This window comes from Vigna unguiculata, chromosome 5 (genome assembly GCF_004118075.2).
Source record: "Vigna unguiculata cultivar IT97K-499-35 chromosome 5, ASM411807v1, whole genome shotgun sequence".
Classification (NCBI taxonomy): Eukaryota; Viridiplantae; Streptophyta; class Magnoliopsida; order Fabales; family Fabaceae; genus Vigna; species Vigna unguiculata.
The window spans coordinates 9,095,379-9,110,139 of record NC_040283.1 but is presented as its reverse complement, the minus strand read 5'-3'; the positions used below and the strand labels follow the sequence as shown (position 1 = coordinate 9,110,139).

The following is a 14,761-nucleotide window of genomic DNA, read 5'->3' as shown; positions in this document are numbered from 1 at the left end:
TTTAATTACATTTTTCTCTTCTTAACAAATTTATATTTCAATTGTTTTTGTTTCTTCTCACAGTTTACTTTCCAAACAGTCCAAAACCAAATACAAAATCATTCCCTCCATTTAAAAAAAAATTGGTTTTAAAAAAATACAGTTTTTTTTTTTGGCAAAAAAAAAGCTATCCTTGTAAAAGAGAAAAAATCTTATGAAAATCTGAAAATTAGGAGCCACCTCCACCTTCTCCACCAAAACGACCGGCACCGTCGTATTCCTTTTCCGGCAATGGCCAATCCAGACGAAACCTCTGAAGCAGACGAAACCCTCTCTCTCCGCACCCTCAGCACCATGAGGTCCCTCCTCCTCCACCCTTCTACCTCAAAACGTACCGTTTCCCACATCTTCCAAACCCTAGCCAGCTCCCCACACCCCACTCCTCACTCCCTCAAGCTCCTCTCCGACGCCGCCGCTCGCCATCCCGACCTCGCCCCCACCATTGTTCTCCCCACCGCCGAGTCCTCTCCCCGCCTCGCTGTGGAGGCAATCGGCGCGTCCCTCTCGGGCCTCCATCTGGACGACGCGCGCTTCACGTCGCTGTGCTTCAGCGCCTCCGTGCCCGCCCGCGCGTGGATGCTCCGGAACGTGGGTTCGAGTTTTGAGGTCCGACCTGGCTTGCTGTTAGCGGTGCTGCTGGGGTTCACGAAGGATCCATACCCTTACGTGAGAGATGCGGCGCTGGAAGGGCTCGTCGGGTTCAGCGAGCGCGGTGGAGAGCTGAAAGACGTTGGCTTGGTCGATGCGTGTTATCGACGCGCCGTTCAGTTGCTTCGGGACTTCGACCCCTGCGTTAGGTTCTCTGCGGTTCGCGTGGTAAGGTTCTCTTCTGCTATCATTTTTTCATCTCCATAGGCTTTCCTCTTTTTCTCTGCCTCTCCCAATAATTTCTATTTTTCACCAGAATTTATTTTTATTCGTTTGCCTTGTAACGGGGAAAACTAATATTTTAACTCAGACACTGTATAAAGGAAATTACGTAATTTAAATTTATGATAACTTTTGGATGTATAATTTATACATGAATAAAATTTTAATAGATAACTATTCTCCTATATAATTTTTTAGTTTAGATTTAATAAATTATTTAAATTATCTTTTATGGTTATTTTTAATTATTTTAATTTTAGAGAAAGAGTAAATTATGAATAATAGAGGGTGAAGAAGATCAATTGTGAGACGTAATTTTTGGTTGGTTGATCAAGAGTTTGTGTGAATGCACTCCAAGTGAGTGAAAAAGAAAAGAGAACGATGAAAGTATATAATTTGATTTGACTGGAGTTTATTTTGCAAAAACGAGATGGAGGTTAAGAATGTAATTTACGGTCTATTAATAAGTGCTTGCATTTGAGAATATAAATTAACTATTGCAATAATTAATTGAATGTTTTGAATTTAAAGTAAGATAATTTTAAAGATTTGTACTTTTCATTAGTTCTTACCCAAAATAATCATTATATAATTTGATTAAATCATAGAAGTTAATTAAATTTTAGAAAAAGACTGGGTGAGGACGAGGTTTAGTTTTAAATTTAAATTTAAGCTCGAACATGATCCTGTTTTCTCTCTTAGAAGCACAAAGACGAAGAAAGCCAAATTCGGTCTTTTCCAGCCATGTTACCACGACATTTGTTTATGCTGATAAATCCTGGAACTACAGTGTAGGTATTTTTTTTCAGCGTAGTTAACATGAAAGGAGATTTATGTTTGAACACGAATTCCATAAAGTTGACTTTCGAAATATTTTTTAGTTAATTTTTTAAAATGACCTTATATTATTAAAATATAATTCAATTATACAAGTTGTCAATATATAGTGATGCCATGATTTTTAACTGTAATAATTATTGAAATTGTGGAAAAATTGCTGGGATTTTAAAAACTGCAATACTATGATTGTAGTGAACTGCATTTAAAACCATGGTGACATCATAGTATTTCAGTCGGTTAATACCATGAAATTGGTTTTCTATGGACCAAAGTAATATGATAGCGGCATTTATCTGCAATTTGAAGACCAGTGGATATCTGAACGAAGGGCCAATATGAAGTGAAAGTACTCTTTTTTAGAATGAGAGTATATACTGCATTGAATTGAAGATTGAAGATTAATTTGGTATGACCTACATCACCAACAGACAATGCCCAATGTGATGAAAGGAATACTTTTATATGACCAACTAAACGAAGTGTTTAGTCCTTTTTTATTATTGCTAGTTATTGTGTTGCGGAAATATTAGAAATGAGAAAATCAGATATTTCAGGATTAGTGTTAATCAGATTCAGATAGTGTTCTTGTTGAGTTCAGTCAATTGTCGAATGATTAATGTTTGTTTTTGAGCTAGTTGATTGGGCTAAGCAAGTCTTTGAATGATGTAAACTGATATATTGCAGGTGGCTTCATGGGGTATGATGTTGGCAGCTTCTAGCTCAGAGATGAAAGCCTATTGGTCCAACGACGTATTTGCCAAGGTATAGTAGTATTGGGTTGCATATGTTTCAAGTTTTTTACAATGAAAGAACCCTAATCCCTTTTATTAATCAACATCCATCAAATTGGTTATCTTGGAATTTTATTTTATTTTTATTATAACTTTCCACAATAATTAATAGGTTCTTAGGTCCTTATATTTTATTAAATCAATTTGATTTCGTTGTAATATTTCACATGAGTCATATATTTGAATTAATCCATACTCATTGTGTGGGCATATAGCTATGCTCCATGGCAAGAGATATGAATATGAAGGTTAGACTTGAAGCATTTAATGGCCTCAGAAAGATGGAAATGGTATCGGAGGATCTTCTTTTGCAAAGTTTAGCAAAGAGAGTTTCAGGACGTGGAAAGCAAAAGGAAAGTGGGGATCAGCGCACATCTGAACAATGTGTCATGTTGGCAAGTACTGTTGCTGGTGCACTAGTTCATGGACTTGAGGATGAGTTCTTTGAGGTATCTTATGAAAATCCCTTGTTAGTGGAGGTTTATCTAAAATTGATAGCAATAATCTGGTATAGTAATAATGCTTTTTCCTTGTGTGATTGTTTGATAATATTTTCTTCATTTGTGCCTGATGTGAAGGTGAGGAAGTCTGTATGTGAGTCCTTACGCACACTAACAAGCCTATCTGCTGAGTTTGCACGCGAAGCGTTAGACTCATTAATGGATGTGTTGAATGATGATTCTGCGGTGGTTCGCTTACAAGCTTTAGAAACCATGCACCATATGGCAATAAATGGCCGTTTAAAGCTTCATGACAAACATTTGCATATGGTGTGTTTCTGATCCTCCATTATTCATTTTGCTCTATTTCCAGTACGTATTTTAGTGCCTACGGTTTTTTCCTTTCTTTCAAACTGCAAGATGCATCTCATGTTGGCCAAATTATGGAACCTCCTTCATATTGCTGTATGGAGATTTATTGATTATTTGTATTCTTTTCTTTTTCTTAATCGGAATTTTTACCTTGTTTACTGTGCTAGTAGGTAGGACAAATTTTGGGGGGAAAATCTAATGTCTTTATTTGCAAGTTTTATGGTTAAGGAGTTTTGCTAGTTGTGTGGTTATTTTCCTGGTAGATGAGTTGGGTTATAGTTGTTCTGGTTTCAAATTAATTGGGTGTCATTTGGCAGGATAAAAGTTTTCTATTTTCACTTTTAATTAAAAAAATGTCATCTAGTTTTCATTTTCTATTTTTATTTTTATTTTTAATAACAAAAGTCCCATTTTGTTTTCATGTTCTCCCTATTTTCAAAAGTTTGTGAAGGAGTCACTGACCATAATCTTTTATTGTTTTTTTTTTTCACCATGCCCTATGCATACTACAAACTTGTGAAAATAGAAAACAAAGTATAATTAATGCGACATTTTTGTCATTAAAAGTGAAAATAGAAATTGTTTACTTAAACCAAATGGCCCTAAGCTTTTCAGTAGATTTGTAGAATGAACTAGGTCCCTAGGGTTGACCAAATTACATTTGGAAAGTGAAGAATGACTAGCAGGGTGCATGGAAAAGGTTATTTTTGTTGGGGACCAATAAGCCATGGTTTCTGTGATTGGTTAGATTGCCTGTTTTTGGTTTGCCAAACTGAAAAGAATGATTGTTTGTGTATCGGTGATCAAATCAAATACTGGGGACTGTTATGGCTTTTTCCTCTTTTAAAAGGAAGAAGCATTTTCACTAAAAACTGTCTTTGATAGTCCTTAAGTTTCAGCTGATAAAAACTTTTTCATAAACAAAACCTGACCAACAGCATGAACTAGTGGTGGGGATTTTATTGATACTTGTTATGGACATTGAGCGTTTTCTTAGTTGAATTCTTGATTGATCTTAATCTTTTCCAATAAACCTAATTTGCCAAAACTGTGATTTTTTCTCTAACTGACTCACCTAATGCCATATGATGCACTTTATTATTGATATTAGTCATATGTTGTCATTTTATATTTCAGTTTCTTGGAGCTCTGGTGGATAATAATAGTTCGGATGTAAGATTTACTTATAGGAAAATACTTAAAGTAATGAAGCTAAACAATCTGCCATTGTTCAAATCATCTGTTGACAGACTCCTGCGAAATTTAGACAGTTATCCACAGGTTTGCTTTATACTCGGTTCCACTTGTCTTTTATATTTTCAATGGCTAAAATACCCATGTACACTACATGTATTTTTATTTCACAATTCAGGCAATAGCGAACTATAATCATTGAGGACCTTGACTGCTTATGAATATATCTTTTAACCATTTCCTATCCATTTTATATTCTGTTTTTAATTTTTAAATATGCGATAATTTGTGTTTTGCATCATCATCTCTTCTTGCACCATTGGCAATTTTATATGTCCTCAATTTAAGACGTGTCTCTTGAAAAGAATATCCTTAATTACATGTATTCTTCACCCTTTTACATAATATTTTTATCTTTGTTGCATCATTGTCTTAATATTCCATCATGGTTTAACTTTTTGTTATGGCTTCAAAATTATTAGTAATAGCCATAAAGCCAAATTATTCCTCCTTACTCTAACAAGTAAGCAACTCAACCACATGCAATTGTGGTCAGTCTCGTAACCTCTTTTGTTCCCCCGGTACTTGCTCGCTCATTTTTTACAAAGTCATCCCTCTCACTAAGGGCTAATCCTGTTCTTTCAGAAGACGAGCCAAGATTCTCAATACAACTACTTTTTAACCAACCTCTATTCCATTTAACTTTTCACTTTGGTGCTTCCAGGATGAAGCTGATGTATTTTCTACTTTTTCTCATCTGGGCCGAAATCACAAGAAATTTGTAAGCCTGATCATGAAGGACACGTTTGAAGAGGTGCGCTTGTTCGGATTATTGTATATAGTCATACACAAGAACTTCTTGATCCATTCACAAATTTTGCATGTCAATGAGACAGATGTACCTATATTTCTTTGAAGTAGTGCCACTGATTACATTTTTATTTCTCTTTTACAGGTAGAAACGGCTTTGGAAGGAAATGTAGAATTTGATAGTGCAAGGATAGCTGCACTGTTAATTCTTTCTATATCTGCTCCACTCTTGAATGCTGATGTAGGAAGAATACCACCAGTTATGTTTTCTTATGCAGTTACGTTCCTAGGTAGAATTTATAATGCTTTTAGTGATATCATGGATAGGGATGCCCTTTTGGCCTGCCTATGTGAGAAAAGCAGATCTACAGAGTATTCTGCAACAAATATTAACCTCACGGAAGGGGAGGAACAGTTGCCTGTATTTAAAGGTGATAATGCTCCAAACTTTTCTAACAATGAGGTGATTGGTGCACAAATCACGAGGGAGCCGAAAGAGTCAGCAGATAACCAGATAGAACAACAGCAATCTCTGAGTGATGAAGTTATAAACTACATTCTGGCAAAGCCCCCTGCTATGTGGCCGAGGATACAGTCAGGTCATACAAATGAAGTGCTGAGGTCCTTAAGGTGAGGAATTGTTGAATAACTTTAGTAACATATGTGCCTTGGTCTTTGTTGTTTCTTCCAATATTTGTATCGTGAGTTGCATATAAGTAACCATTTAAAGGTTTTACATCATTTTTTCTCCCTATTTTTGTCAAAATTATTTAATCTGCTTCTTCAATTTTTTTTTCATCTCAATGTAGTCTTATTTTCAAAAGAAAAAAATTATTGTGATTTCTTCGGTTAAACTGGTGCTGCTGATATCATTTAGACAGTGACAAGGTGACAGTGTAAATGACACAACATTGTATAAGTCTAGCCATCTCCGTGTCACATTGGATAAATCCAACCACCTTGGTGTCATATCGTCATTTATACTGTCACATCCATTGACTCTTTTTTGGTAACAAAAATAAGGATTACATTGAAATGAAAAAAGTTGAGGGACTGCATTAAATAATTCTAGCAAAACTTGGCGCTTAAAAGACTATTAAACTTCCTTTAAAAATATTCAATTTCGACATATTGATTTATATTTGTGTGATTAATTTATGCTATATACAGAATATGGGGATTCTAGTTAGTTGGTTTTTTTGCTTGAAATTTAAGATGTCCTGCAAGCTTTTATAATACAATAATAATATCACTTTTTCTTATATTTTGATTGTTAAAATTCAGTATGCATGTGCCTAATATTCTCCTCGTTCTTTTAATCATTTATTTCTGTGCTGATGCCAATGGTGCAGGTGTTTGAAAGAGTTAACTGCCATGAAACTTGATTCTTTGGGATCTGGTGACGCTGATGCTTTGGCATTTACTAAACTATACCTCCGGGTGATAGAGCTACTTGCTGAAGTATGGGAGCACTTGCTGCCAGCAAAAAAGCTGTGTTCTCAGCGAATAGGAAAAATGGAATTCAAGCTGGGAAAGCTTGATAGGAGGGTTAAAGAATTGATGAGTAGGTTTATAGGCTTGTCTGCAGACGAGGAATTGAACGTTTTGGAGCTTATGTTATTAACGTGTGCACTCAAGATATGTAAAAGTGAAATCATCTGTCTTAATCATCCATTCAAGAGGCTGAATACTCTATATTTACGCGTTGAATCCATCCTCAAAGAAAGTTCAGCTTCGCCATCGAATTTCGTAGTTGAACTTGGGAAAGTATTAAGTACCATCTCAACCAATGGAGGTTCTTGCAGTCCACTTCAGTTTGATGCATGTCTCAAGTTTTTCTCTCTGAAACAGTTTATGTTTCATGGAAGAATCAAACATGTGAATGCAGAACTAAGCATTCCCAACAATGACATGGAACACCCTCTTCCCTTTGTTTCAGGGCTACCCGTTGGTGTACCATGTGAAATCACTCTCCATAATGTTTCAAGTGAGAGTAAGTTGTGGCTAAGGATGACTCTGGATGATGGTTTTGTACAACATGTCTTTCTTGATTTGGACTGTTCTGAAGGCTCTGAAGTGGTAAGAAAATTTACATTTGTTGCGCCTTTCTACAGAACAGCAGAAGCATATTGTCTTACGTTGAAGGTTTGCATTGGTGCAGAATGTTTGTTTGAAAATGTTGGTCCAGTCCAAAGGTTTGGGGGACCAAAACGTGAACTAGTTCTTCTTTGTAAAGAAAAACAGGTTTATCTTTCCAAGGTTAATAAAGATTAGTTTATTATTATTATTCTTGCTTTAAGCTATGCTAGTGGAAACTACTGCACTATAAATACTGATCTCTTAGTTCCTTTCATCGTGTCATTTAAGAGTTTTTTTTTTTTTTAACTAAGAAATACCATAATATTTTTTTCATTTAAATTAAACTACAATTTGTTTTATTAATTTATCTTTATTTCTATATCGTAAAAATCACATGTAACTAAATGTAAAATGGATAAATAATTATAGTACTATGTTAAACTTTGGAAATAATAATTATTTTTTTTTTCAAAAAAATGGAAAAAGAAGCAAAGGAAGTGGTGCATTTATTTGTGACTTAAGATGAAAGGAATGCATTTTTTTTTTAAATGATTGGAGTTCCGATTTTAGGATATATTGCACCTATTTATAGATTTTGAACGAGTTTAATTAGTTTATTAAGTGAATGTTTTCCGCGCTTGAGAAGTTATGAGAGTTTTTAATTTAAATTAATGCTAATTTATGGGGTAAATTTTATCTTGTTTCTATTTTTTTTTTTTAAAATCCTTGTGAAAAAAAGATGGTATAAAATACTCTAATTGTTTGTTTACATGACAAATGTGTTGGTTTTATCTTTTACTAGTGGATTGCAAAATAGAGATTGCAAATGATAAGTGTTATTGGATTGCTATGGTTGTTCGTTTGAAAATTTGAAAATTCTTAAAAGATGTTCATTTGGAAATTCTTCTAGCACTTATGGCTCAAGTATAGTTATCTGCACATTGTTCTCACAACTTTTCTTATCCTTTATTTTCAAATTCAATTCGTACAACAAATATTTAATTGCAACAACTTGTTAGTCGTTCCGAAGCTGATTTAGTTAACAAATATTTAATTGCAACATGGTTAATAAAAGAACTTTGAATCCAATCAAATAAGTTCTAAACTTCTCAAGTAATTAATTTTCAGTGGTATAATTAATTTGAGTCTCATTCTGGACTTCACTTGTATAGTGTATCACACAGAAAACTTTCTCTTTTATTTGCCCTAACATTACTCTTTCAGCATAGTTACTATCATCACATTTAAGTTCAAATTATATTACCAATTAAGAGTAGTAATTACGAGTGCGAGTTTTTTTTCAATGTTGCAATAAAATAGCACAATTTTCATCAAATTTAAAAGGAATGTCCTTATTAAGTAGGTTGCTCAATAGTTTTGTAATCTTGCAAAAATTCTCGATGAATCTTCTATAATCAAAAGTGGAATCACATATAAGTCATCCATGAATATTTTAATGCATTTTTCCACCAAGTTTACAAAGATAGCAAGCATATATATGTAAAAAGTGATCGAAGCATTACAAAACCCCTATAACATTTTTTTTTAAGTGAAAAACACACAAGTGAAACCAGTCTTTTCTTGGTGTAACCTAAATACCCATTCAAAAAATAGTATTAAGTTTTTCTTTCCGATCTCTTCAACATTTTGTCCAAAAACAGTATTGGGAAATGATATTTTTTTGATGACTTTGTTAAATTTTCTATAATCTATACACATAGTCTAGCCTATAACAGTCATATTAATTCATTTTTCTTATTATGGATGACAATTATATTATCTTTATTGGAAAACACTTGTATACGATCGACCCAACTATTATCTCAAAAGGAATAAATGCCTTAATAACTTTTGAACCTCTTCATGGGAGGATTTAAACGCCTTTAAGGTTATCTTGAAAGACATCCTATATACAAAGAAAGAGTCTTATTTATTTATTATTAGAATGCCTTCGTTTCCTTTCATTTACCGATTGGGCATGGATTTCTTTTTGTCATATCTAATTAGTAACTAATAATATTAAGAAATTTCAAATATATAATTTAAAGTTAATTATAATATATTAATAGTATATACTTTTTTGCAATATCATTCAACCACAAAATGTGATAAAATGAACAATTTTAATAACTATAATTACCATAAGAGTGTTGTTTCAGTGTCTCTTTAAAAGAAGAAGTTTTGGTGTTTTCCAAGTGATCCAATAAAAAATGCTATGTGCAATAACTTCCGGTGATAGCGGTGGTGATAGATGGTAGCACCGTTAACAAAACCAATGTCGTAACATGTTTTCATTGAATTCACGGATATAAAAACTCCTTCTTTTAAAAGGGTTTCGCCCTATTTTTAATTAGGTAAATAAAAAGAATACGTGGTAAGATTTTAATTTGCAAAAATAAAAATATAGGTATAGTTGGAACAATAACATGCGATGAAGTTAAGGTGAAGTATTTGGGTTACAAGAGAAAATTAAGATAGAAATATGCGCGGCATTTATCTTCAAACACGAAGATTTTCTCTATCTTGTAAACAGATAATTAATTATACGATTATATGATATTGTTTAACAGCGTTTCATCTTCCCTTTTGTAAAAGAGAGATGAAATCGAAAACATGTTTCGTTGCCTCCGAATTAAGGTGAAGAACATGAAAACCTAAATTCAAAATCCAAAGATATGAATCGACCAACCCTCTGCGAAGAACTCCAAGCGGAAATTCTCTCATGGCTTCGGGTTAAGACTCTTCTGCGTTTCAAGTGCGTCAGCAAATCGTTTCATTCATTGATCTCCGATCCATGGTTCGTGAAGCTGCACCTTCAAAGATCACCCAGAGGCGTGGACTTGCTGTTGGAGTACTTAGAAGACGACAATAATCTGGAAAGTCGTTTCCTCGTTCCCTGCCACATCGGTTCTTTATCAGACAACCATAAAGCGACGGTTGCCCACGACCGAACCCTGGGATTCGATATCAGCGGGTACGGGGTTATCGGAAGCTGCAACGGATTGGTGTGTATGGCGGGACGATGTAAGAAAGACGAAAGATGCATGTTTTGCGTGTGGAACCCTGCCACCAGAGAAACATTGGAGGATCTCAAATGTTCATTCCCCATTCCTTCCGGCCATCATCCTCGTCGCAAGGTTGCGTTTGGCTACGACGATCTGAGCCATGCTTACAAGGTGGTGTTGATGCTCGACGCCCTTGATCTCAATAGACGTTCCATCTACCGCGACGTAAAAGTTTGCAACGTAGGTGGCAACAGTTGTTGGAGAAGCGTCGAAAGTTTTCCCGCTAAAACCACAATGCAGGGTTCAGGATGGGGAGTGTATCTAAATAGCACCCTTAACTGGGTAGGGTTGGATCTTCACGATAACCACCCACATGATTCCTATATTACATTTGATGAATCGGTGATTGTTTCACTTGATCTTCGGAACGAGAAGAGCTCGCAGTTCATGTTGCCTCAAGCTCTTCATGGAATCTGCATGAATGGAATCTGCATGAGAGGTTCTCACTCTCTAGGATACGATTGGGATTTTCACGACTGTTTGGGGGTTTTGAAGGATTGTTTGACAGTGTTTTTTCACGATCACAACAAAAGACATATTTCGATTTGGCAGATGAGGGACTTTGGGAACCATAAATCTTGGTCTCTTTCTCTGAACATCGCCATGCAAGATCTTCAGATTGTTTCCATGCCACGTCCTTACTTACACCCACTGATCATGTTAGAAGAGAATGAAGTTCTGTTCATCGAGGGTACATATAAGCGAATAAGAAGAGTTATATACGATCGAAGTGGTAATATTGTAGAACACCCTCAAATTCACTGCAACATATTTGGGATCTACCCCATGGCTTATGTTCAAAGCTTGGTTTCCCAGAAGTCTCTAGGTCTTTGTGTTTAGTCACATTAATATTTTCATTTCATATCATTTTCTTGTTCATGAGTTGATAAACAAGTGATGGGTATAGAATTTGTGAAATGTTTGGTGGTGCAGTTGGTTTATCGTTTATAGCTTTTGTTATTGGTTGAATCCTTATTACAATTTTTAATCATTTGCTAATTGTTATCGGTTTAAATCGTTACTGGTCTATCATTTGCTAATTGTTAGAGAGGTAAAAGAGAATTGTGAACAAATAAATTCAGAAGTTTTCAATCAAGGGAAATTACTTTCTAAGCGGGTCCTGATGTGAGGTAATTTCTTGAGTAGTGTGTCCAATGAAAGTTAGCTAATTGATAGGGATTGTACCAAGCATATGACCTTTGACAAGTCACTCTTCCAAGATTTGAGGCCAACTAATTTTACTTACTAAGGTCAAAATAGGTCACTGTGATTATGTCACACTCAGAGGAAAAGGGATTGCTGCAACCACAAGTTGTGCAGAAATTTACTCTCAATGTTCTTTTCGTTCCTCAGGCCGAACTTATTAAGTGTTAGGTCAACTGATTGAAAAATGTTATAAAGTTATTTTTGAAGACAAATAGTGTTTGAATAAAGATGTAAATGGACAAGAAATAATCAAGGTAAAAATGAAAGGAAAAAAGCTTTGCTCTAAATTCCTTAGAGGAAGAGCAAATTGGTTTCTCACTAAAAAAAATGTAACATAAATTTGGCACAAAAAGCTCAGGCATTATCATCATCAAGGGATGTGTTTGTATGAACCTCACTTTACAAGCCAGTTTTTTAAGGTTGAGTTGAGTTTAAAGTTCACTTATTAACATGATATCAGAGACATATGTTCAAGCCTATCCTAACAAAATTTGTTGTTTGTTGGGTCTACTATTCCACCCATTATCGGATCGTTGTCATATCACTTATTAATGTTTATTCTCATATTCGAAATGTATATTACTTAACATGAGGAGCTATGTTAGTAATCTCACATCAATTAGAAATAAGGTCAATTTACAATATATATGTCGGTACAAACTTCAGATTACAAGCCAGTTTTGTTAGGTTCAATTAGGTTTAAAATTCAATTCTTAACATAGGTATTCAAAGAACACCTTCATTGAAAGGTAATCTTTATTATATTATCTTTATTTCTGACTTTACAAGAATGTCTTGGACTTTTTTCTTTAAGAACAAATGATAGGTGGTTGAAATTTTTTGGAAGTTCAAAGCCAAGGTTGAGAATGAAACTTGTTTAAAAATTCAGACTTTAGTAAATCAATAGCATTAATTACACATGTGAAAAATTCAACCAGTTTTGTGAGAATTCGAGTATTGAACATCAACTAACTAGTCCCTATACCCCACAACAAAATGGGGTTAGTGAGAGGAGAAATCGATATATCTTGGAGATGACGAGATGCATGTTGTATGAGAAGAATTTGCTAAAGGAATTCTAGGCAAAAGCAACAAATGTAGTTGTTTTTCTTCATAACATGCTTCTCACCAAAGCTTTGAAGGACCAAACACCATTTGAGGTCATGTATGGTTACAAACCATCTCTAAAATTTCTTAAAATATTTGGTTGTTTGTGTTTACTCATGTTCAACAAAACAAACGAGATAAACTTGTAAAATCTTTTAGCCGCAAACTAAAAAAATAATTATTAGCAAGGTCGTTCACTTTGTGGAAGATGAAGAATGGACTTGGAATAGTAAAAAGAAGACAAATTTGGAGTTCAAGCCATCTGCCTCAAACACAAAAATAAAATGAAGTTGAAGTTTGCAAAATAAATTAGTGGATGAGGCTTTAGTAAGAGATACCAAATCGCTCTTTGAAATTTATGAAAGATTCAATGTTTTCGTGTGTGTGTATGAATATACAAATTTAAAGAAGCAAAGAGAAGTCCAAATTATATGGTTGAAATGAAGGAAAAGTTGTCAATGATGGAGAAAACATACACCTAGATTCTTATGGAAAAACCTCAAAGTAGAAAAGTGATTGGGGTCAAGTGGATGTTTAGAACTAAGCTAAATATTGATGGTTCTATCAACAAACACAATCTAATGGTGTTGCTCGATTAAACACCATTAGATTGTTATTTCTTGTGGGTTCCCAAAATAATTGGAAGGTTTATCGACTTGATGTTAAATAAGCTTTTTTAAATGGTTTTGTGAAGGAATTTATGTTGAACAACCCCATGGCTTTGTGAAGGAATGAGAATAAGATAAGATTTATTTACTCAAGAAGGCTCTTTATGGGCTAAAACAAACCCCAAGATCTTGGTATAACAAAATTGATGATCATTTGCTGAGCTTGGGATTTGTCAAAAGCTTTGTTGAATCAACATTGTATATTAAGCTTGACAATATTGACATTCTTATTATCTCACTTTATGTGTTTGATCTTTTTGTAACAAGAAGCAACAATAGTAACACTCAATCTCCAAGAAACCCTCTTAAGAAAAGTTATCGTCTACTCATACTAAGTTTTTCGAAGCTCTTTTAAGAACACTCAAAGAATGCTTTGCAAACACAACATTAGAACTCTGGCTCTCAAAAAGGTAAGTTCGAAGTAGCACTGCAATTCTTTAAATAAGGGTTTTTAAAAATTAGGTTAAAAACTGAACAGACATGTTCAAATTGGCAAGGATAATCAATTATCACTTATGATAATCGATTATTCCAATGTGTTTTCGAAAAATAAAAGTTTGAGCAGACAATCAATTATCCAGGAAGATAACAGATTATTCCAGTGGGATTTTGAAAATTTGAACTCAGCTTAAGATAATCGATTATCCTAAGTGATAATCAATTATCATAATAGCTTTTACAAAAATAAAAGGATCAAAGAGATTACGAACTTTGCTGTTAATTCTAAACTATTCTAAACACTTTAAAAAAATTATAAGATAACTTTAAACATAAAAACACTTGTCTACTAATTGTCTTTCAAATAGCTTTTGAGATTCTTTGACATCATCAAAATCTTGCTTTAACTTTAAGCCTTTCTTCTGCTTTTGCTAACACTCAACAGCGCCCTCAAACAAGTTCTAAGTATAAGTATGGGCCGAATGGGTAAATTTAAGAAGCCAAAAAACCCACTTAGGAACCTGAAACCTTGGGGATTTAAGTTCCCCTCAATCATCTCCATAGACAAACCTCGATTGTTAGGCTGAGTTAGAGGAATGATTAAGGATGGTTTCTTTGCCTTTTCTATTTTTTCTTTTCTTTAGACAGTTGTTGAATGACATAGCTTCTTTGTCCGAGTTAATCATGACATTACGAAGATCTTCGTCCCTAGAAATAGCAATGGTTTCTGCATCTTTCATAACCTTTAAAACGACGACCCATACGTTTCTTCCATACCAACATTTGATTATTTGTAAAGAAAAAAAAAGAAAGAAAAACTACAACATTTGTTTTGCAAACCA

The 14,761-nt window shown here is 34.3% G+C and overlaps 2 protein-coding genes across 2 annotated transcripts; both read left to right on the top strand.

Annotated features, from left to right (window-relative positions):
* Positions 1-7,631, top strand: LOC114183366 (protein SIEL). The gene is made up of 8 exons (XM_028070377.1): positions 1-855; positions 2,434-2,511; positions 2,756-2,989; positions 3,119-3,310; positions 4,490-4,633; positions 5,271-5,360; positions 5,502-5,986; positions 6,709-7,631. Exons 1-8 carry the CDS (start codon positions 271-273, stop codon positions 7,628-7,630), a joined length of 2,730 nt encoding a protein of 909 aa, XP_027926178.1. The 5' UTR covers positions 1-270; the 3' UTR covers position 7,631.
* A 2,479-nt stretch (positions 7,632-10,110) lies between these two features.
* LOC114184321 (F-box/kelch-repeat protein At3g23880-like) lies at positions 10,111-11,340 on the top strand. Its single transcript, XM_028071630.1, has one exon. The coding sequence runs from the start codon at positions 10,111-10,113 to the stop codon at positions 11,338-11,340; it is 1,230 nt and encodes a 409-aa protein (XP_027927431.1).
* Positions 11,341-14,761: the final 3,421 nt, after the last annotated feature.

Coding starts and splice junctions, on each gene's coding strand:
- LOC114183366 (XM_028070377.1), top strand. CDS start 271: ATGGCCAATCCAGACGAAACCTCTGAAGCAGACGAAACCCTCTCTCTC. Junction 856..2,433: donor GGTTCTCTGCGGTTCGCGTG/GTAAGGTTCTCT, acceptor GATATATTGCAG/GTGGCTTCATGGGGTATGAT. Junction 5,987..6,708: donor GAAGTGCTGAGGTCCTTAAG/GTGAGGAATTGT, acceptor CCAATGGTGCAG/GTGTTTGAAAGAGTTAACTG.
- LOC114184321 (XM_028071630.1), top strand. CDS start 10,111: ATGAATCGACCAACCCTCTGCGAAGAACTCCAAGCGGAAATTCTCTCA.